Source organism: Oreochromis aureus, linkage group 3 (genome assembly GCF_013358895.1).
Source record: "Oreochromis aureus strain Israel breed Guangdong linkage group 3, ZZ_aureus, whole genome shotgun sequence".
NCBI classification, from domain to species: domain Eukaryota; kingdom Metazoa; phylum Chordata; class Actinopteri; order Cichliformes; family Cichlidae; genus Oreochromis; species Oreochromis aureus.
Genome location: NC_052944.1, coordinates 19,356,434 through 19,380,904, shown reverse-complemented (window position 1 = coordinate 19,380,904; position 24,471 = coordinate 19,356,434). Strand labels below are relative to the sequence as shown.

Genomic DNA, 24,471 nt, shown 5'->3' with positions numbered 1-24,471 from the left:
AGGAGGTGGATATAATACATGGGAGTGTCATAAAATACTCTGGTTATTCGCGGTTATTCTCTATGTGTGACCTGCTCAAAGTGATTTTTGCTGATTCAGATTTTCTTTTAAGGACTAAAACTGACAGCACATTCAAACAAAAATCTAATTTTCTACATTATAAAATTCTTCATAATAAAAGAAATTATTCAATTTTGCAGCATGTGCTCTCACACTGAAACAAGTGAAAAACTGCTCTGATACTGGAGACAGCTACAAATAATTAACTGAAAATGAGCTGCTGCACTTCCACCCTTACCTGACATATTTACCTTAAACAAAAGCAAACGATTTACACAACAAAACAAATGTCAGGTACTTAAATCACTTTTACAGCGTTTTTAAAAAGTCACCAGATGAGCCCTTTTCTCTTTGTTTCACTCGTCTCCATAATTTTCCTCATAACAGTCTTGATCCTTTGCTCATACCGAGGCTCCTAGCTTGCGGTTGGCTCTGAGCTCTGGATAGCTTCAGCTTTGTTTGTGTTGCCTTTGTTAGTTTCATGAAAACATTCATGTTTGTGAAGGTGAAATAGTGTCTGGTTGGGTTTACTATTAGGGAGGATTTCACCCTTCAGTTAACTTTGCAAACTTTCTGTCCTCATTGCTGGCAGACATGTTTCTGTGGGTGTCTACGGCTATTTGTCTGCACTGCTATGCATTTACCGTGCATGCACAAAACTGACTGATTCATAATCAATCTCAATCTCTACAAAACAACCAACACTGGGACCACTGACAAAACTACCTCTCCCAATTTAGAGCTAAGAAAATATTTATAGGTGCCTTTCAAGAAACTCAAGGACACCTGGCTGTACAACTATGTGGAGGACAAAAACGAAGCATTTTTCCCTCCACAATCTGAAGGCACTGGAACCCAGGTGTGTGACACCTTTTGATGGATACAGCTGTACCCAGGCTCTACAGAGAGGTTAGGCATAAATGTGAGTACAGCAAAGGGTTGCATTAACTTGAGACATCTGGACATTACATGCTGTGGATTCATATGTGGCTCATTATCTCACAGATGACTGGCTACTGCTGCTCAAAATACCTTTAATAGTACAGCAGCCCACACATTTGCATTCAGTCGCACACAATGTAACACAATGTAGCACAAACAGCTCAGTCTGTCAGGTGCATGCAACATTTTTGATGGGTTTTAATGACAGTGTTGGTCAGTCTGTCTGCTTTACAGTCCTATTTTGCTGCGATAAAAATGACAGAAATGAGACGACAGACTGAGAAATTTACAAAGTAGAAGAAAGAGATGCTGACCAAGTTTGGAAAAAAAGGGAATAAATCGCAATATATGTTAACGTGACAGCATATAGCAAAACGCTTAAAATCACAATAATATCACATCAGGAGTATCATGACAACATGGTATTGTGCGGTCTCTCGGGGTTGCCACCTCTACGAGTTCCTCCCGGTTTCATCCACAGAATCTGGTTCCAGAGCTGGCCTATTTCCACTGTGGTATTCTTGACTTGAATAAATACTGCATTCATGAATGCCCCAGTGTATTCATTCTTTTCATGAATATAAATTGAACACTTGGAATCAACTCCAGACTTGTGAGTTCCTTAATTTATGATTAAAGAAACAATGAAAGAGATCTTTAAGTCTGTGAAAATGGAAAGACTATAAAAAAGTCTCTTATTTCCTCCTGTGTTAAAGCTAAAACTACTCAGTCACATTTGATTGCTTCATATAAAATGCCTTGTGGTAGAATATTTACAACAAATATATATATATATATATATATATATATCCACCCATAAACGAATGCTCCTCACCTCTCCTTCAGTGGACTCTAGCTGTAGGTCCTTGCGACCGCTGACCTTCAGCGACCCTTCAGCGGCACTCACTTCCACCCCTCTGGGAGCCTCCATGGTCAGGGTTCGTGTGGGAGACTCGAGCCTGGCGATAAAAAAGAAAAAAAAGAAGCAGCAGCAGCTCAGTGATGCAGCAGATGAGCTCATTGATTTATTCTGCTTATACTTTCAGCATGTTTGCATTATTAAAACTTTGCCTTTCAGTATGATTTAATAGCTAAGGATACAAAATTCATTCAAGGTTACACTGATTGTTATTCAGTTCATATTTTATACACCACTCCGTGTTTAGGCCAGATTAATGACGTGAATCGTCTTTGTTTTCATAACAAATCCAAGGATTTCAAATTTGAGTCAAAATGTCTCACATTTAACAAGAAAGAAGGAAAGAAAGCGTACTGATATTTCTGTCTGAATAAGTGTAGCTTGGGGTTTGCCGTACCAACCGCTTCCCTACCGGAGGAACATTAAAGCTGCTGTTCATGTTTAAATAGCTGCTTTCATTATTCCAAAGCAGTATGGCTGTCCTAAACAGCCCATAATTGTATCAGCTGATGTTGACCTTCAGCCACGCCGAGGCTAATGCAATTTGCATTTTCCTCCTGTGGACTATTTGTTTACACAGAGAAAGATAACTGTGAGAGCCAATCAATGTGGAATTTGTTTTCATAACTCATAACCGTTTCAAATTGATTCCGCCCCCCCACGCGCACATCTCTCTCAAATCTGTTTTCAATGAATTTTAAATGGAAGACTTTAAGGAGCTGCCTTTAAATCGCTTAAATCTCCATACCCTCTGAAAGTGACACATATTTTGGATTATGCACTAGTGGAAATAAGGGTGCGAAGAGAGACGAGCAAACGAATTTCATCTGCATTTGAAAAGCCTGTCAGTAGATACAGTCTGAAGGGGATCTGTGAAAACGTGCCTTTGACCCGGGATTGTTTGTGCTCTAGACGTGAAGGAATAAAGAAGACAGAGTGGCTTTTCTTTTAATACCCATCTATTGTTTTCTCCATGAAAGCTGTTCAGTGAGCAGATACGCCACGCTTCAGCATACAGTGTTATGACATGTTTGTTTGTGTATTACGTTTTCCAATTCAATTTTAATCTCAAACCCTTCGTTTTGTTGGTTTTGTGAATGCAAATAACGGCTTATTACAGATAAAAGGCAAGAATGTAATTTTAAGGACTAATTTCAATTTTTTTATCGTGTAAAAACAAAAAAACAAACAAACCCGAAACGAAAACAAAACTCATTCATCTCTAGTGGCAGGACTCAAAATCCCATCTCCCCTCTCAAACTCCCCAATAATGATTTCTTAAGAGTCTGCTGATTCTCTATGGACAGGGCAGTCATTAAAAGATCCATTTAAAACACTGTCCGCTGAGCCGTGCGGTAAGAAATCTGCGATATGTAATGCATGAGCCTGTGATATTTTCACTCCATTCAAAGCAGTTCTGTCATCACCCACTGAGCGCGCACACACACACGCGCACACACGGCAGAGCGGGCGCTTCTGCCAAAAGACAAAGTGCTCAATTTCCAAGAGTGCTTGTTTCAGGCACAGTCCAGAAGAAAAAAAAGCATTAAATGAATTAAGTTAAAAATGTCTCTTCGGTTTTATAACCGTCTCAGGCTCCTTCCATTATCATGTATGGCCTTTGTGAGGCTAACGCAGCAGCGTGAAGTCACACTTCACTCTGACTGAGACTGACTGGTGTAATAAATAAATAAATAAACCTAGCAATCACTAATAACATATCAATTGGAATTCATCATTGGCTGCTCAAGATGTGCATTACATGTGTAACATTAGATTCATTTAACTCTGATATTCCTGATAACTGTATTAAATATAGTGAATGGAAAAGAGCCGTGTGTGAGTTTAATAAGCTCCACATGTTAAAAGGTTGATAGAGTTGTGCGGCACTAACATTTGGGCCAGCAGCAGCACTTGTGGTTTGAATTTTCTGGCATTGATAAAATGTTTGTTTTCCATTTTTTTTGCTTTGCTGATGATAAATGACCATTGTTTTTCTGATGATTGGTTTTTTTTTTGTGCGTGTGGGGGTTTGTTTTGTCTTCTAGTTTTGTTATTTTGTTTAATTTTGTGCTTTTTTGTGAAGTGTTTTATTGTGTTTGTGCTTTTAAGTGCCAGGTTCTAATTTACCACAGTGGTTATCTGTTTTTCTTAGTAAGCTGTGAATCATTAGAAGCCGTCGCTCAGGGGGTGCAGATGAAAATGGGCTTTAACTAAATCTAGCACACTATACACTCGCTGGCCAGTTTGTTAGGTAGACCTGTTCAGCTGCTTGTTAATGCAAAATATTAATCAGCAAGTCACATGGCAGCAAGCCAAAGCATTCAGGCATGTAGACATGATCTAGAGTACCTGCTGAAGTTCAAACTGAGCACTAGAATGGGGAAGAAAGGTGATTTAAGTGACTTTCAATGTGGCATGGTTGTTGGTGCCAGATGGGCTGGTCTGTGTTTAAGAAACTGCTGATCTACTGGGGTTTTCCCAAACAACCATCTCTGGGGTTTTACAGAGGATGGATTGAAAAGAGAAAATGTCCAGTGAGCTGTAGCTGTCTGGGAGAAAATACCTTGTTGTTGACTCCTTCAACTGGATAGGAAGGCAACAGCAACTCCAATAACCACTCACTGCAACCAAGGCTTTCCAGGGCGCATCTCTGAATGCAGAACACACCAAACCTTGAAACAGATGTGCTACAGAGGTAGAAGACCAGATGCCACTCTGGTCAGCCAAGAACAGGAAACTAAGGCTACAAGTTTGCACCAAAATTGGACGAAATGATTCATCGTGCTTTGTAAATGGTAAATGGACTGGTTCTTATATAGTGCTTTTCTACGCTTTCTGAGCACTCAAAGCGCTTTACACCGTTCACACAAGCACTTTTCTTCTAAGCTCTTTCAATATAACACCTATACACATTCATACTCTAATGGATGCATCGGAGAGCAACTTGGGGTTAGTATCTTGCCCAAGGATATTTGACATGCAGACAGATTGAACCATCAACTTTCCGGTTAGTAGGTGATCCTCCTGAGCTAGAGCCACCCAAGTGGAGTCCCTTTTAAAACAGTGGTTCAGGCTGGTGGTGTAATGGTGTGGGGGATAATTCCTTGGCAAACTTTGAGCTCCTCAGTACCAACTGACCAAAGTCACTACCTGAGTATTGCTGCTGACCATGTCCATCCCCCTTTACGACCGCAGTGTACCATCCTCAGATGGCTGCTTCCAGCAGGATAGCACGCCATGTCACAAAGCTCAAACTGGTTCCTTGAACATGAAAATGAGTTCACTGTGCTTAGATTGTAAAAAAGAGCACCTTTTGGGATCTGCAAATCTTCAGCAACTGTGTGATGCTATTGTGACAATATGGAACAAAATCTTTGGGGTTCTGAAGTCTAAAGTTGGTCTCTAACCCAGTACTAGAAGCAAGGTCAGTGAGTGTGTACAGTGTACATTTAACATTTTTGGATTCACTGAAGTTGTTTGTGTTCTGCTTTTGTAATTTACCAAATCAATAGTTAAATTTCTCGACTGTGTCACAGATTTTAACCACATTTTGACAAACTTGGTAAAAATAAAGAAAAACACAGCTTTTCATTAACCATTATTTTTTTTTATTTTTTCACAAAGTTGGTAAACTGTCTTCTGCCTTTGCAGAAGAATTTTCCCATTCTTGTGATAAAACATTAAATGAGTTTTTCTTAAAATGTCACAATTCCCCAAAACGTTACGATCATTAGGCTGACTGATGAGAGCGTCAGTTAAAAGAGGTTGACGTATCCACCATATTTCAGGGCTTTGAAACGTAAAGCCGTCACAAGTGATAACTTATCTGGTATTTGCAGTCGTAAAGGCTGTTTATGACAGGCTCTCCCGCTCTCTGGGAAACCTGACCAACCTTTTGTGGTGTATTCAAGCTGACCTTTACATCCACATAAAGGTCACCGTATCACAGAGCTTTGGAGGAAAATAGCTGTAGGATGTGCTGATGACCAAAAAGGTGATGCCAAAGAGAAAGAGATTTGTTTAAATAGTGCATAGTATGTTTGCTTGGAGGGCGAAAGAGTAATTTATTTTTATAGGTCACTATCACTTACAGGGATCCACTGGGCTTTATTATACTACCAGCTTTATCAGTTTCCCTTTTAGCACAAGTTCAATAACTGGTTGTGGTGAATGTGTGGCAGTACCCAAAAACTATCTCAAACATTACACAGCAACAGCAAAACTTTCCAAAACTACTACAGCCTACCACAAAACAGTAAGTGTGATGGATGCAGAATGAAAAAAAGGTAATATGCTACTGTTTTCTCCACCATAAATATGAAAGCTATATTCAGGCCACAAAAACCTAGGAGGGAGTATGAAAAATATAAAATATGGACAGAATTTAAACTGTGCCGCAATGGAAGAACACATAACCACCGTCATAATCATCAACATGGAAAGCCTTATATTAGCAGCTGATCCGAAATATTTAAAAAGGTCCCTTTAGATACACTATTAGAAATCCTATCTTTAAGGTAAAAGCCATGCATACACAGGCATTACTTGAACTCCCAGTGAACTCTTTCGGATGCAATCTAAAATGGCACAACAAAAGAGGCAGGACATGACTGGTTTTTGCAGTACAAAAATAAAATCAACCTAATTGTTCCTCAGGTCACAATCTCCTGTCAGGCGAGTGAAATATAGAACCCACTCAAACTTAAACCAAACATGAGTCATGAAGAGACACCATCTCTGCCAATCACCAATGGTCAATGCCACCACCAACCCCAGAAATGTGATGTTATGAACACTTCATCCACCAACTCTTCACGAGCAAACATTTCCTGTCTTATCAACCCGCCCTTTGGTAATCTCCCATAGGGGAGACAAAGAGGACAAAGAGGATGGAACAAATACTTTGAAATGCCTCAAACTGTTCAAATACACAGAAAATATGACACAGGTCAGGCAGTGTAGTATCAGTAATCTTTCAGACCAACTGAAATATGTAAAGTGCAGACAGCTTCAACTCAACGCAATTACAACACGTTTACAACAAGGTGCAAACTAGCTTGTTGCACTAAACGATGAGAAGGGCAGATTAGACTTCACCAGAAAACATCTAAAAGAGCCTGCACACGCCTGAAGAAAATCTTTTGAGAGACAAAACCAAGGTTAACTTGTACCCGAATGATAGACAGAGAAAAGTATAGAGAAGGAGAGAAACTGCTCGTGATCCAGAGGCAAAGTTAATGTATGGGCATGTAAGGCTGCCAGTAAAACCAGGTCACGAGTGTTTATTGATGATGTGACTGCTGACAGAAGGATGAACTCTGAAGTGTATACGGCTATACTCTGTGCTCAGACTCAGCCAAAACTTAGTACACTACACTTCATAGCGGACATGACCCAAAATTGTGTAGCTGTCTAAATAGTCATGGACCTAACTGTATGCTGAGATTTGAAGCAGTCTGGACCTTTAGGAAGGGGGTACGATAATAGATATCCCACAAGCTCCACACACTTGTCCATGTGTCTTTACTTATGAAGACACATGGAGAAGCAAGTATGACAGTGAATCAGTATCCCTAACAAGGTTTACACCAATTATTTCCAATATATCTGTAAGTAATGTTATCAGCAGTCCAAACATTCTTCATCTGGTCTACAAGACCATTGCAATAACCAAGAAACAATATTTCACTGCTGCAGTCAAAATAAGAGGAAAAGAACATGCGCACACTCCTGTAATAACTCTGTGCTCCCTAACTGGTAGCAGTAGTAGAGTCTGACCAGAGCTAAGAGGGAACAAGAAGAGTTTTTATCTCTTTAATGAACATGTCAGTCATGTGTGGACACGGCTAGAGCACGGACTGTCCTCAGAGCTGCTTAGATAAACTGTAGACAGACGTGCAGCTGGCCGCATTGCAGAGGAGAGCTCTAGTAGCAGAAAGTTACAGAGAAAACGAAATGAAAAACTATTTTTCTGCTCTCTGATTCTGGGCCTGATTCATCATGTGATGTCTGCACTGTAAGAAACCAGAGAGCCTTCAAATCCTGTCTGTCCTGCCTTTGCTGCTTAATGTCAGACTTTTCTCACTACAGATTCCTGTGTGGTTTCAAGCAGCAGTTTATAGCCAGCAAAAACCCCCCCCCAAAACTGAGTATGTTCGTTCTTGATACAATTGAGACCTGGAGACTTTGTGTCACATTGATTAGAAGTGAATCTACCATCTGTTGTCAAGAGATGTCAAAAGAATAGATGAAGTCTCCCTAAGTGTATGCAAACTAGATGACAGAAGTATCACAGCTACACCAGGACTAATATCACAGCAGTATCACACAGCTTCCTTTGCCTATCCTCATGGATTTGGGACATTCGCATTAGGAATCAGAGCACCATCCTTCAGAATGAGATATGAAATTATGTCATTATGTAATTGACAGAAACATTTTAATATTTAAGCCTATAATTGTGGGCTGCAAGCAAGCTGCTCCTTATCATCAAGCTAAGAGGGCAGTTAGGTAGAGAGTCGGAGCCAAGTTTACAGCAATTATCTCTCTCGTTTTGTCTCAAACTCAGTCTCGGGGGCGCATTTTCCGAGTGGAACTGAACTAAAGAAATTACTGTGGGGCGAGGGAGCTGATCGGAGTCTGAAAACAGCTATGTCTAAAGGTAATGAAGCTGTGAGCTGAGAGCAAGAGATGACAAACTGGCACCTCTCCAGCAGGACCAGATCCGCTTCATAACTGCACTCCCCTCGTTTTACAGACCTAACATCAAGAGTTCTCTTCTTTGTTGGCACAAGTGCAATTATCCACAAGTCGCGGCACGCAAACATACCTTTTAGTTAGCAGCTGACGAAGCAGAGGACCAAACACTCTACTCAGTTTTAACCTTGCACACTGCTGTCACAGCATTCATTACACAGGAGACTAAAGCATAAACAATAGCGTGATTAAGTAATTAGTTAGATTCTAGTAGCGTAGTCAAAGTATTCAGAAATTAAGAATATTTATCACAACAATTTTTAAACTGCAAACGTAGCATTTTGTCTTTTCATATTTGTGGCTGAAATTACTTGAGAATGACTTTTTCTGTTTTCATCAAACACGAGGACCGGGGTCTAGAGCCATCCCACCCCCCCTAGAGTGCAGTGGAAAGTGTGGAAATTGCAGTGAAGTCATTAATATCTGACATGAGGTGATGTCAGTGTTACTGTGAAGAAAATAGTCGGTCTCAGAAAATCAGTCTCAACATGTTTTTTGAATCATAAAAAGTCAAATACCTCTGTTGTTCAACGCTACCTGTGAAGGTTTTTTGCAGATTCAGTGTAATATGCAGTGCACATGTAGTAATCAATATTGCTAAATATTACTACAATTATTATTAATGAGAATCTCAGATGTTCATCATCATTTTATAAATTGTTTGTTCACTGTTTCTAGAGTGCTAGTTCTAGAAAGTTAGGTTATTATGCAGCTTTGTTTATACATTACCCATAAACTAGAGTGAGTTTAACACCCCTGGTCTGTGTGTTTCATCTTTAATATAATGCTCATCCATCGTCTTCTGCTTATCAGGGTCTCTCACGCCCTCCTGAATGACAAACCTCATTTGGGAGGGGGTAAGAGATAGCCTTTGCATACAGGGGGACATGGTCAAATGCCCACTCTTAATTCCACAAAACACATTTGGGCAAACTCCCAGGCATATTACGTAACCTCGAGAGGATTAAAAGCTCATCCAGTGTTCCACAACCAGGATGAAAACCGCATTGCCCCACTTGAATCCGAACTTTGATTTAAAAAAATAACAAAAACAGACTCTCTTCCCCAGCAGCTTGGCATATACCTTCCCAGGCAGACTGAAGTGTGCAAGATGGGACCAACACCCTAGTCTGCCAATCCAGTGTCCCCGTCTTCCACATGATGCTGCACAAGTCAACCCACCACCCCCAAATTCTGCTCCTGCTACATAAGGTATATCAGTGGGACTTAAAATATCCTCAGTTGCAGTCAGCCAGTACTGCATCCTGACTGTACACAGTGTATAGTCAGGATCACACAGTGCGATACTCCAGCTTCCTGAATCAGCCAACAGTTTCCAAGAATTGCCTTAAGGACAACCGAAAATCTTGCTTACCGAACTCCTCCAACATCCAAATTTTGACTTCAGCTATTGCTGTGGTTGCAATCCACTTGGCCTGTTGGCCTGACTTGTCGGCTACCTCTAAAATCAAGCTCAATAGGACTGCTTCTTCAACTTGACAGCTTGAAGAAGATATCTGATACCAGATATCTGGTGTCCAATATCTGGTTTGGGGTTACCACCATAACAGGCACCAACCACCTTGTGGCTGCTGTTCTGTGTAGCTGCTTTGGCAATGGAGGTGCCATGGGGAGTCTGGTCCACTCAGACTCCCCATGTTCCCAGTCTCCCTCAGAATGCTGTCAAAGCTCTGCTGGATGTGGGAATTGAAGATCTTGCAGATCAGGGCCTCTGATAGGTGCTCCCAGAGCACCCTCTCACCACCTTGTTTTTTTATTAGTTGAAAGCTTTGCTCCACTCTTTACCTTAGTGTCCAAGACATAAGGTCTGATGATATGATTATAAAATCAATCATCAAGTTCTGACTTACGATGTCCTGTTGCCAAGTGCACTAATGGAGAAAAAGTGATTACCATGAAAGTCTAACAAATAAAAAACCACTATTATTTTGTGAGGCTGTTCCTCCCAATGGTCACACAGTTGTTTACCATATGAGCATTGAAATTCCCCAGCAGGACATTAGAGTCCCAAGCACGTAGGGCTTTCAGATTGTCCTCACAAATTCGCTTGAAGCTGTGTCACAAAAGTCTATCAGGTGATATTCTCACATAGACTAAGAACTCTCACAAGGCAACCAGCCAATAAAACAAATTAAAAACTGTTGTAGGTTGTAACAAAGGCGCATCATTCTGCTACAATTTTATACAGTGAGAAAACAGAAAAAGCAGATGACTCAGCAGATAAAGCAAAGTATGCACAATCTTTCTGGTCAGTGAAACTATGTCACTGCAATTTTATTCCTGCTCTTGATTGTAGTTTGGAAGGACGTAGTTCTCCTGATGGGAAAATATCTGGCTGTGAAATAATCCAGAAACACTTTAAGGACTGCATCTACCTCAACAAATATACATATCATAATTTTTCAAATTCAGATTTCCAGTTCTCTCATTTCAGCTTAAACTTGTACATCTCATTTATTTCACGCTTCAACAGGCTGCCAACGCAAAAGATGCAGGAAGCCACTCTGGCTAAGTCATTTGCACTTGTCCACCTTTAAGATGAAATATTATGAGTCACAAATAATAAGAAATTAAATCGCAAAATGAATTACTGTACTCATTATTTTAGAGGTAATGATCATAACAAACAAAGACAGATTTGAGTGCCAGCGTACACGGGTGAACTCCAAGAGAAGAACAGGTGCTTCAAAGAGGAAGAAGATCTCATGTGGCTTTCTTTGATTTGACTCTGCTCTGTTCATCTCCCAGATTACTGCTGGCTTTCAGGGAAATAAAACGCATCACAAAGAGAGTGATGTTTCTTTAAACGGGGAAAGAAAGGTGACGTGGACGCAAGCCAAGCTGTGTCCTTATCATCCGGAGGGGCTTACTGCACAGGTGACACACGATTTGCAAGGAGGGCTTAACTTGTCATGATTTCAGCGAGGTGGAGGGAGGGAAGAGCCTCATTAGTATTTACGGAAAGGCCCAGAGCTGCATACATAAACAATGCTGAACAAGGCAAATGCCACTTTTAAAAGAAATATTGGAGATGTGGGAAAAAAATGTTTTCTTTGGATAAATAATCAGATTCTTGAATGAGCTATATTAAGCATTAAAGTAAAAATCCAAGTATATATTTTACTTTAGTGACAGTGTTTTCTGAAGATGATGTCACCTTACTGACTACTTTATTAGATCTACGTGTGTAATCATTCGAGGCTATTCCAGCTCACAATTTACTGTTTGGCTATATCATGAAAAGTCTCTGCTTTGCAATTCCGGGGATGGGGTTTTGCTGGCATGGTATGAGAGTTAGGTTATTTTAGGAAACAGTCACACTTTCACAGACTCAAAACATGGCTGCTTTAACTGCTCATTGCTGGAAAAAACACATCTAATGGACAAAGGAACATAGTTTCGAGGTTAAGATTACATTTTTATTTTTTTCGGGACAAAGTATTCAAAGTTCCACTTTCATCTTATTTCTACTGTAAAGCCTAGTTTAGTATTTAAGAAATTTAACCACTGACATACTGAATTTAAAATGTGCAAGAGATTTTTACTATTTAATCTGAATCTTGGTCATTTGCACTCATTTTGACAAGGTTTTCACAGCAATCTATGAAAAACCAAGAACACCCGATGAATCACCTGGTTGTAGAACCAAGTTTAGCAGCAATAAGTTTAAGTAACCGTTTTCAGTATGTGTTCATCAACTTCTCACATTCTTGTGGATGAATTTTAGGCATCTCTTCTTTACAATGTTGCTTCAGTTCATTGATGTTTACGGGCTTTCATTTATGCACAGCTCTCTTAAGGTAATATTATATCATTTCAGTTTCAGTTAGTCTGGACTTTGGCTGAAATTGGGTCATGAAATAGGACAATGATCCAAAGCACAGCGACAAATCTGCTAAAAAAGAAAAGCATCAGGATGTTGCAGTGATCCAGTCAAAGTTCATATGTTGGACAGATGTCTTCACATTGGACTTTAGAACACTTTGGTACTCAGAGGGGTTCATGGTCGACTCAGCCAGTGCAAGATATCCAGGTCCTGTGGCTGCAAAACAAACCCAAATCATCACCCCATCAACACCGTGCTTTACAGCTGGTATGAAGTGTTTGTACCGATATCCTGTGTTAAGTTTTCTCCAAATATGGTGCTGCACATTATAACCAAACATCTTCACTTTGGTCTCATCTCTCCGAAGAAGTCTTGTGTTCAGATGCCACTTTAAAACATAACCCATACTGATGTATTCTTTCTCTTCACAAGCCATACTTGTTTATTGTTTTTCATGACAAATGAGGCCTGTACAGTCTGAGTAAAGCTCTTGGTGGGTTTTTGTAGTTTCTCTGAGCGTAGTTTGAACTTGGGGTGAATTTGCTGGCACTTCCACTCCTGAGAAGATTGTGGCATTGTGTTAACGCACAGTTAAATGCTCCAGACCAGCAAACTGCCAAAACCTTTGCTTTCATGGCGGTGCTCACACTTGCTGATGATCAATTAAGCAAGTATATTTGATTAGAATTACCTTGCTGCTACTTCTTAACTACCATAGAAGAATTAAGGCTCTGCTTAAGTTTTTCACAAGACTGTAAAGAGTCCTGCTTTTTTTTTTTTTTTCACATGACTGCAACTAAGAGATAAAAATTGTGATTTTGGTAATTTGCAGGTAAAAATACATTTGGTTGTAGATTTAAAATGGAAAAAATCTGATTAAAAAGCTCGTTCAATGATTATTTTAATAGTTTGCAATAACTAAAGAGGAAGCAGGTCCCCCAGGATATCCTCTGAAGATTTCTGTGAACTATAATAAAATAAAATAAAATAAATTAACTTTTATATTTATTTTGCATCAACAGCAATGTTGTTTTGCCCACAACCCACTTTTTTCAATAAACAGACAGAATGTTATTAGGCTTCAAGTGATGTCATAAATAACTCACAGGATTATGTTTCCTTCATTTCGCTTTTTTAAGAAAACCGTTTGACTCAACATAAAAAATAAAAAAATAACAATCTTTCATAAGACATTTGGAAAGAAAATTAGGTTTACATAAAAGGAGTCTTTATTTAGTCCTCACAGTACAGTTTGTACATCTTTTTGCTTGGAAATATTTCAGTAATTCGCCAGTGAGGGAAGACAGTCGTCCACAGTCAGACGGCATCATGGATTTTAGGAAATTCAATTTGGAAATCTTTAAATTAAACCCAAACAGAATCAACCTTTGATAAATTAAATATCTTTGATCGAATATGCTTTTAAACAGAAGAAAATCAGAGCCCAGCTTAAGTCATGTTGCCGTTTCTGTGTGTCGACCGTCTCCTGTTCGGTTTCCTCTCATTAAGACTTTGACCACATTGCAGATGGTCGCCCCTGAGCTGAGCCTGTGTGTGTCTGTGTGAGTCCTGTGTGTGCGCACTAGCTTTAAAGTGAAACTCATCAGTATTCCTCTCACTCTGGGGGAATTAGCTGCCAGAACACCGCTTTTTCTGCCAACTTTGATCCCAGCCCTCCTTTCAGGACCAGTAAGGTGGACAACAAACCACACTCGTTATAGCTCGTTAATGGACTGACGCAGGGCTCAGAGCCTCAGGCAGAGTGCAGTGAGGATCACATGCACGAGGGAGTATAGGACTCCAACACGTAGCTCAACCTTACCCCCTTCTCTCCAAGCTCTCTCAATGCTTTAATCAAATCCTGCTTGCCAGAGAATAACTAACAAATTAGCTCAACCCTCGGCTGTAAAACTGGTCAAATCTTGTTTTACATTTGTATCATAACAAGGCGACCAGGAGATGCTTGAGTACAAGAGGGTGCTTGAGATAATGATATTGGTGAATAATGGCTCCTGCCACATGTGTTTTTTTTAAGCACAGTCACTGACTTTGAAATGCCACAGAACATCTATCATCATTATTTAAAGATCTTAATTTTAATTTAACAGGATATGAACGGATGACATTAAGCTTTAATGAATTTCAGTAAAGTCATTGAATATGAACTTACTTCAGGTCTTCAGAAGCCCTCGCCTGGATCAGGGGAGTCTCCACTGAATGTCCGAACACGGCACCTTCCGAGCCTGCGGATAAAACAAATCCCAGATCGTGTTCAGTGCGGCTTTATATTATGTTCCACCAAATACTTTTTGGTAACAATCTAAACATAGCCATGAAACTAAATCCATATTTTTCAGTGAGTGGCATGTTTACATTATATCACCATTTAAAAGAGAACAAAAACAAGTGAACAGACTGCAGGCAATGGGCACTTATTGTCCACATAAACCTCCTGCTGCAGTCTTTCAATCATTAAAATCCTTAGAACAGCTAAGGCAGCACAGTGGCTGTGTGATTAGCTCTGCTGCCTTTTTACTTGCCAAGCAAATGTGTAAAACCAGAAGACCACTGGAGGCAACTCGCTCATGCTTTCATGTTGTTTACACCAAATTCTGACCCTACCATCAAAATGTTGCAGGAAAAAGACTCAACCAGGCGACCAACATCCAATTTTGGTGAGCCTGTATCAACTGTATCCTCAGTTTCCTGTTTGGAGCTGAGAGTGTCACCCAGTGTGGTCTTCTGCTGCTGTATATTTGCATTCAGAGCTCCTCTTCTGCATACCTTGGTTGTAACGAGTGATTATTGGAGTTACAATTAGCTTGAAGCAGTCTGACCTCTGGCATCAACAAAGCACCCAGAGAACAGCCGCTCATGGGATATTTTCAGTGTTTTGGACCAGTCTTTGCAAATTCTAGAGATGTTTTTGAGGGAAAATCCTAGTAGACCAATCACGCCATGTTCAAAGTCATCTGACTGCATGCCCAAATGCACTGCATGCATTGGTGCCATGGCTGATTAGATAACTGACAAACAAGCAGCCAAACGGGTGTACCAAATGAAATCACCAGATAGTGTATATTACTTGTGTTGACATACTGTGGATTAAAGTCTTAAGTCTTACTTATGCCTTACTTATTAATGTGCTGGACTTCTAATATACTCCGGGAAAACCTACAGTACCAAAACTTAAGATTCAAATCTGCCCTTTTAGTTTTAAACAATACACCACTGATCACCGTTTGTTTAAGATATCCAAAGACAATCGAGTGAGACTGCAGCACCGTTTTACCTGTGACTGTGAACTTTTCTGCTGCCATGATGACCTCCTCTTCGTCGGCAGTGAACAGAAGTGTGCCCCCGTCTCTGCTTCGCACCTCCAGCCTCTGACACTGGGCTTCCACAGCCTCAGGACCTGCAAGAGAGACGTACATACTCAAGTTTCCATTGAAAACCTTCAGTAAACGTTGCTGAGTGCACTCAATTTAACGGTAAAGGAACAATTCAGCCTATTTGCATTCATTTACCTCTACTGCATTTTCCAGTATTTTATGAATGTTTCTAGAACTAACTATACATTTTAGTTACGATTAGAAAAATTTCCACCTCAAAAGTTTTATTAGTCTGCAGTGGTAACAACTTTCACTTTTTGAAAATAGCGCTGTCAAATAAAGGTTGACTTATGCGACTCTGGTCTTTTAAATCTGCTCCGGGAAGCTACAGTATGTTTGTGCATGTAAGACTATTAGCAATCTGAAATACTTTGTGGAGTGCTTGCTTTGCAAATGAAAGGCTCCTAACAAAGCTGGATCAGCCATGCTTCTCTGATGAATGAAGACAAATCAGTAATCTGTTCCGCTGGTGAGGAATATTAATTCCTGTTCTCCAGACTTTGGTGTTTTTCCAGATGTGCATGCACAAAATTCGTCTCCTTTTCTTGCTCTCTTCTCCTCGCTCTGCCATTAATCCATGCCCTGCGACGGCTGGGGAATTTAATTATTCTCGCTGAGTTTCATCTCATTTCAGACAAAACGCAGTACCCACAAAAGCAGGCGTAATTTTCAGAGGAAGGTCAAGCGTGACCGAAACGTGTCATATCAACAGTCTTGTCAAATCACCATCAACTCTCTACTTATGCTGGCTAAGATCAATAGCTATTAATGTTAATAAGCAGGTCATTTGCTTTCTAGTGGTGATTAATCATGTAAATGACTTTGGTAATTTAGTCTGACTGATGATAAAGAGATGAAACTATTGCTCTTTCAAATAAGAGCATCAAAGGTTAGCGTCTGGAAAAAAACTACTCAGAATAAGATGTAGAAGCATTAAAGAGAACTTAAGATAAATTGTTGTGTTAATCTTAAATGAAGTCATCAACAAATGGTATTGATCTGGTAATTTAGACAGCTATGGCCAGATTAATCCAAGACCAGTTTTTTTCAATAATAAGTTGTACAAAGAGAGAGGAATACAATGCTGTGCAAAAGTCTGGAAGTACATCTTATTTCTTTATATATTTTATTAGGAAAACATTCATAAGGCAAAAACAGAGATTCTACAATTCTAACAAGCTTGAAAGTCAATATCTGGTATAAAAAACTTGATTCTTCAACACAGCCTGAACTGTTAGGCAGCTTTCTTGTCATTTAAATAGTCTTCAGGAATAGTTCTCCAGGCTTCTTAAAGGACATTCAAAGCTCTTCTTTGGATGTTGGCTGATTTTTGTTCTGTTCTCTGTCGAGTTGATCCCAAACTGCTTCAATAATGTGTAGGTCTAGGCTCTGGGGAGGCCATCCATGACGGACAGCATCCAACTGTGTGTTTATTTCTATTCCAGGTATTCTTTTACTGCATTGGCAGTGTGTTTTGGATCATTGTCATGCTGAAAAATACCAATCAGAAGCTTTCCAGATTGTATTACATGTTGGATCAAAATCTAATCGCGTGTTTCTTTTCCAGTTCTTTTGTAATTTGGAAGAACTCCGCCTTTTCTCCTTGTTTTGCTTCCTTAAGAATGGCTTCTTTGGCACCAGTTTAGGTTACTGATTGAGCAAGCGCCCATATGCCTTGTGGCTAAAATGGAGCAGCCAAGGTTCGAGTCGAACCTGCGGCTCATCTCTCAGGTCTTTGTCAAGAGTTTTTCCCTTTTATTAAGAACATAACTTTCAGACACTGTTCTTCTACTAAAGATAGTTTTTGAAGGTAGGGCTTCAAAACAAAATGTTATGCTTGTCAAACTGTGTTCTCATAATCATAATTTTCATACATACACATGATGAAAAGCCTTTTTCTGACAGCCTGCTGGTGATAAAGTGCCTGAATATACAATTTTAAATTGGTTCTTTGCTAAGTTATTACCTATTATGTGTAGACAAAACACTGATTTATCCTTTGAGTTAGGTGCCTTTTTTATGCTTGAATGTTTTATAGGTCAGCATTAAATGGCTTATTAAACAAAACCATCCTCTGAAAATGGTCAGGTACAAGGACTGAACAGAAAATGAGTGAAAAAGCAGCCAATCTCCAAGAAAAGCCTTTGAAAAAACTTGAGAAAGCCTGGTCAACAAGTTTAAAATGGCAAGAAAGTCAAAAATGGCAAGCAGCAACATAATGAAATGAGGGATGGCTCAAGACCTTTCAACAGCACTGTAAAAACTGAAACTACTTTTAGGCTACATTACAGACAGTTATTCCACAGCAGGTGTTTCCTTGCAGGTAAGCCAAGCTGCAATTTATAGTTTCAGGATGGAAATGGCACCAGCAGTAGTAGCGTAGAAGTACACAAAGAAGGAAGTGGAAACTCACCGACTGTGAGCTGACCAGTTAGCTGGCCTTGGTCGTTTCTGGCATTCAGTGTTACGTTCTTGTCTGACCGCAAGACCAACAAGCTGTCCTAGGGGGAAGCATGGAGGGGGGGGAGGACGAGACACACAGTGGGAGAGAGACGGAGAACAGAGGAAAAAGAAATGCTGCATTAAAAAGCTTAAATCTCATAAACAGCGCTGGAAACTGTTAAACTTATTCTTTCAATGTTAAAGAACCACAGAGGAAGGAAGAAATTAAATATGTAAGATCACTGAATAGGAATTATTTAAATCCCCACACTCAGCAGCCATCAGAGACTGCCTTGTCTTGTTGAAATCAGAATTAATGTAATTATGCTGGTTCGAAATAGATTGTAGTCTACAGTAAAAAGGTTTCCCAAGTGGATCTTTCCTGGATAATAACCACTGAATTACACAACATTAAGGCTAAAATGGAACAAATTAAAACCGAATTATTGAAAGATGAGTAATGAAGTGAAGAAAGAGATAGAGGAGGAGGAAGGAGTTTGCGGGGCAGCCGAGGACGTGTGTGTGTGACGAGCGTGGGTGCATCCTTTTCACCGCTGCAGACATTTCGGCTGTGGACCTGTCCTGTTTTCTGGCAGCTTTGCATTTTGCAAGTTTATAGATTGTTGACATTTGAATGATAGCACATGTGCATTTTGAAAAGGCTTTGAAATGCTCCTGTTCTACCTCAGATGTCTACATTTCCCCGTAACATCATCTTATGAATACATTTAGGACACTTCTAAAATTTTAAATACCTGACCGCTACAATATGGTATATGGTTGAGCATTACCATACTCGGGGGGGGTGGGGAGTTATGTGGGTCTGCGAAAATGTGAAGCACATATCAATGTTTCTGGTGTGTTGTATCTGTCAGTCCTAAAGGAGCTAGAGATCTTTCTCTCGGTACTTGACCAAAATATTTTATAAACCTATAAGAGCAACATAAATAAGAAAAAAATGCTTTCCTAGGCTTGAGCAAGTTCTCGAGAACAATTTCATTGTGGGAAGATGACTATGATTACTGCTAGATCCAGTGAAATTAATTCTGTAAAAATACATGTTGCCTGGAAGCTCAGTGACATAATGACAATTTGCGCTCTAGGGCTGCAAACCCAGACACTATGTCAAGACTGCCTTAATTGATTTTTGGACATCTGCAGGCAGTATAAGAAGCTGTAGCAACACTGACCTAGCACCACTGTATAACTTTCATGGTGAAAAGTTAGCAGTAAGCAGGTGCTCTTTGACACATGCCACAGAGTGAAATTACCCTTCACTTGGAATTGTTTTGAGAGCTCTGTGTGTTGTTTCTTTTTTAAACACGCTGTTTTTAAATTAAAAATGATCCCCCTGCACACATGCAATTCAGCACAGTTTCATAACTCAATCTTTCCAACAAGACCATTCAGAGTAAATTAGTGGCAGAGGGTTGGCTGGGCGATACTTCTATGTGGGTTAGTCACCAGGAGGAGGTAAAGAGTGATGAATAACTGGTGCATCCCAATGATGTTTTAGCCACAGAGCTGAAAAGCTTTTCTTTAAAAGTGGATCTATTCTGCTTGCATGTGAGCTGAGATATATGTGCAAGTAATCCATGTGAGTCTGCTGAACAGTCAATTTCAGACGCTTTCTTCTATTTCAAGATCTGCATGATGTCGATAAGAGGGGTATCCTTACCACCTGCCATCCAAACCTTCTGTATGTGTGTAAAAGCCAGTCGGAAGAAAGTCGGATTAGAGTGGCCTTAAAGAGAGGAGTTAAAACACCAGATGAACAAAGTGACCTGTAAAAGCACCTTTTAACACTTTGTAAAATCATGGTATCATTTCAATTTAACCACAGTAACATCTAATCTATATCCACAAAGCTTTAATATTATGATGTACACTGCTCAGGTCCCCTGATTGGTCCCCGTTTTGCTGCCCAGACAGCCTCGACCCATCAAGACATGGACTCCACTAGACCCCTGAAGGTGTGCTGTGGTATCTGGCACTAAGATGTTAGGCTGTTTTGAGGTGGAGCCTACGTGGATTGGAATTGTTTGTCCAGCACATCACACAGATGCTTGATTGGATGGTGAATTTGGAGGCCAAGTTAACACCTCAAACCCATTGTTATGCTCTTCAAACGATTCCTGAACCATTTTTGCTTTATGGCAGTGTGAATTATCCTGCTGAAAGAGGCCACAGCCATCAAGGAATACTGTTTCAATGAAAGGACATACATGCTCTACAACAATAATTAGGTAGGTGGTGTCAAAGTAACATCCACATGGATTGCAGGAGCCAAGGTTTCCCAGCAGAACATTGCCCAAAACCATCACACTTCACTGGCTTGGCTTCTTCACCTATCACCCTGTCACTGGATCACCACTGTTCCTTTCTTGAACTACTTTTAATAGATACTGACCACTGCAGACCAAGAACATCCCACAAGAGCCGCAGGTTTGGAGATGCTTTGACTCAGTTGTCAAGAAATCACAGTTTGACCTTAAACACTCAAATCCTTACACTTATCCATTTTTCCTGCTTCTAGCATCAACTTTGAGGACAAAACATTCACTTGCTCCCCAATATATCCCACTCACTTACATTTGCCATGATAAAGAGATAATCAGTCTTATTCACTTCACTATCAGTGCTCATAAAGTTATCCCTGAATGGTGTACATGATGTATTAAGACCAGACTAAAATGACATTTATACAGTACAACATTGCAGGGTCCATTTCAAGCATGTAATTTTAGCTTTTTTTGCCAGGTGAATGTTATTCACAGGTATGGGTAAACCATAAGGCACAAACATGCAAACATAGTGACAGTTAATTTCTGAAATCCTTTTTTACCATATGGGTGTTTACTCAAGTCTTGATTACCAATTTTTTATTACACACTAAATGGGGGTGGACAGTGTCTTGCTGACAAGTGTAGGAGTGTGCTTATTTTCAGACAATGGAAAGCTGGCATTGTCCCGTAATCACACAGGGATTTAAATATATTTTACTCCATATAAACAGTACTATATTTAGCTTTGATTTAATCTTTTTGTTTGTTTTTTTTAATTTTTCAATGTAATTAAGCATTGCAGTATGCCAACTGTGCAAACAGACCAAACAGCATGGGCACTCGTTGCCAGTGTCTGTTACCATCAGTGTGTTTTATTTTACTATTTTAGTGGCCTGCATCTATGAGAATTTACCTTCATACATGTTAGGGGTATTATTACACATTAGTACCTGTAGAAGGTTTTTTATGTTTAGTCAGGTAAGCCAGCTGCTACTTTCTTTAAAACATCAACTGGTGCTGATGGAGAATTTTACTATTACTGTAGCAGGCTGATCGTTCTGCAGTGTGTGAGTCAACCACAGGCTCATTCTGACCCAGGGAAAACGTCATGTCACCATCTTTACAACTGTACTAAAACAAGTGACATTTACAAGCATTTAGTCACAGTCTAGTATTTGAGCAAATAATTCTGCCGTTCCCTTAATCTTAATAATTATCTCAACTTTGCAGAGGTCATTTGGTTCATTTTCATTCCCCGCTCGCTCCTTTCCGATGTTAATGTGCATCATCAAGTTTCACCACGAGGCAGCGGCATCATGGAGAAATTTGAGTTCTTGATTTGAAGTATCCCTTTAAAGAGTTTATAGGTGTTTAACAGTATCCTGAGGGGGCACGGCTGAGACGCTCATGCTCTCCTTAAAACCTCCCCGGGATCACATAAAAGGCTTTTAAAGTCACTGTGTCTGCTGAGGAAGGTCAAGCGCAGATCAGAGTGAATGCACATAAACGGAGCCTGTTGTTGTAGGTGTACCGGGCCCCATCAGACTGAAAAATTACCATGACTGGTGTAAGGCAGAGGATGCCTCCCCGCATATGATGAATAAGTTCAGAGCAGAAAGCGAGAGCACGTCACCCTGCTCCTAAGAAATAGTTTAAAAACAAAGCAACTCTGTGCTGTCTGAAGCTGTTGACTTTCAGCGAGTGAGTATAAAATGAAATCTGTTTAAAGCACAGATAAAGAGCACTGTTCAGAGTTTAACTGTAAGCCTAACCATCTATTTGCATAGAGACATTTAAATTTTAATTATACCGATTGTTGTGCTGGAGGCTCATTTACATACTGAGCCGCACAACTAAATGTAATTTTTTAAAAATGCCAGGCGTGAAAAAGCAATGCTTATTATGCCTTAATTTCCTCATTTAAATATGAAATCTTGCAGCAGGCTGTTTAAAAACATGTCTGCAGTCATATTCAATATTAAAAGTTGCCTGTATTTTAGTGCAATGCAAATCAAAGCGGTTCTAGCTTTCCGAGGCGACGCTGCAGTTTGCGGTTTAAGCTGCTCGAGATTAACAGGTGGATGGCTTTAAGCCGTCTTTTGCCGACTTGAATTCAGAAATAGTGCTTACAATCAGCTCTCTCGTGCTTATCAAATGCAAGTAGGTGAGGCTTAGTGAAGGAGAAGTTTCACTCCAATAAAGATACACCTGCATCTGCGGCTATTTATAGATCAGTCAGGCTCCCCGGAGACGATAACGAGAGCCAACAGTCTGAACAGCAGAGATGTGATTAACTGTATCTGGGCACTGCGATGCACTCGTACCACAGTGTTCAGTTTTCAAATTCCAACCAAGTTTTCATTTAATTTACATTTTTATCAGCGACAGTGTACCATCTGTATCGAGTGGTTAAAAAGTTACCAGATCATTTATAAAACCCCCAGAAATGTTGTGTTATTATAAAATCCATGTCTGCTCCATGATTTGGAAAGATTACCTTTAAATAAAGACCGACTGCTCCCACATCTAGAGCCTCCCAGCTGTCAGATTTGATCTCCGTAGTGTCATTCCTAATGGAGGGTAAAATTCTACAGTTGCAAGAAGCTGTGGCTGGAGAGGGTTAAAGAAATTCAGCTACAATTATTTTACTACATAAATGGAGAATTTGTAGTTGGTGTACATCCCAGGCCTCCTGCCTTGTGTTATGTCCAGTCCAGCAGCTCATTTCTTTCTTTCTGTAAACGTTTGAGCTGGCAGAAGAAAAAAAAGCTCTTATCATAAATAAAAACACTTGCCTCTTAATGGCCAATAATTGAAAGTTCTTGGAATTACATCATTAAATTACAAAAAACAGCAAAAAGACTAATTAGAGTGGACTGACCACTCTGCTAAAATATATCACTGCTGTTCACTGAATCTAATTTGACCACAGTTTGTCCTTAAAGGCAGCAGAGATTATTAGCCTAATGCATGTGGAAAACAGGAGCAATTCCAAAAGATAAATTGCTAAACTCAAGACTCGTCTCCTTTGTGTATTCATTTTCTGTCTGCAGAGAAATCTGCTGAGAATCTAAGCTATGCATTCCCTCGATGAGATGAAACATCGCACCTAAAATCTTTCATTTAACTTGATGTTAACTAACTTCAACTTTGCCCCAACCAAAATATTCAAATATTCAGATAGCCATATATATTCATCTGTGCAGTCCCAGTATCATTTAAAAGTTTCTACTAACCAGCTATCCAACCCTTATTTATTCCAACATCTTTGCAATACTGATAGTGATTCGGACTGATCTACCCTGTGAGAAGTTTCCTCTCGATGAAAGCGGGAGGGGTAAGAAACGCCCGCTCACACGTCTGCTTTCACAAACACTTGAAATTATAAATGCAGTGTTCCTCTGGCAGGTAAAACTCCAAGTGTGACAAGGATTTCAAAAAGCCTGAAATTGCTGTTGCACTGTTGCACTCAGACGGGTAAAAATGTCGAGTTTCAAACGGATTTGTCATGCCTGAAATTATAACAGTATTGTGGCGTTCACCGGTGTAATTTAAGCTATTGTCTCGCAATCATATGCTTGAATTTTGTTGTAATCCAAACGTCTGGTATTAAGGTCATCTCGCGGTATTGTTTTCACGCTCCTCATACGAGCCTGTGTTTGGTGGAACAGCTCAAGTTTGCATGTGCTGTGCTATCTGCAGAAGCTGACAGGTGGAGGCAGAGAGGCAGGGAAGGAGGGAGGGATGAGATAGGTGGACAGACATGCAGGCAGTGAGGAAGCCTTCAGGGCAGGAAAAAAATAATATAGAAAATCTTCCTTCCAT

General features: G+C 39.9%; 1 protein-coding gene across 2 annotated transcripts in view; it reads right to left on the bottom strand.

The window, feature by feature from the left end:
• Window positions 1–24,471, bottom strand: part of LOC116333185 (zeta-sarcoglycan-like) — a 53,773-nt gene that overhangs the window by 2,704 nt on the left and 26,598 nt on the right. For both annotated transcript variants that reach the window (XM_031756370.2, XM_039608109.1), the window contains exons 5-8: window positions 18,333–18,420; window positions 15,820–15,942; window positions 14,698–14,770; window positions 1,838–1,961 (exon numbers count right to left, since the gene is read on the bottom strand). In XM_031756370.2, the coding sequence (XP_031612230.1) occupies window positions 1,838–1,961; window positions 14,698–14,770; window positions 15,820–15,942; window positions 18,333–18,420 (408 nt within the window). The remainder of the gene's footprint in view (window positions 1–1,837; window positions 1,962–14,697; window positions 14,771–15,819; window positions 15,943–18,332; window positions 18,421–24,471) is intronic.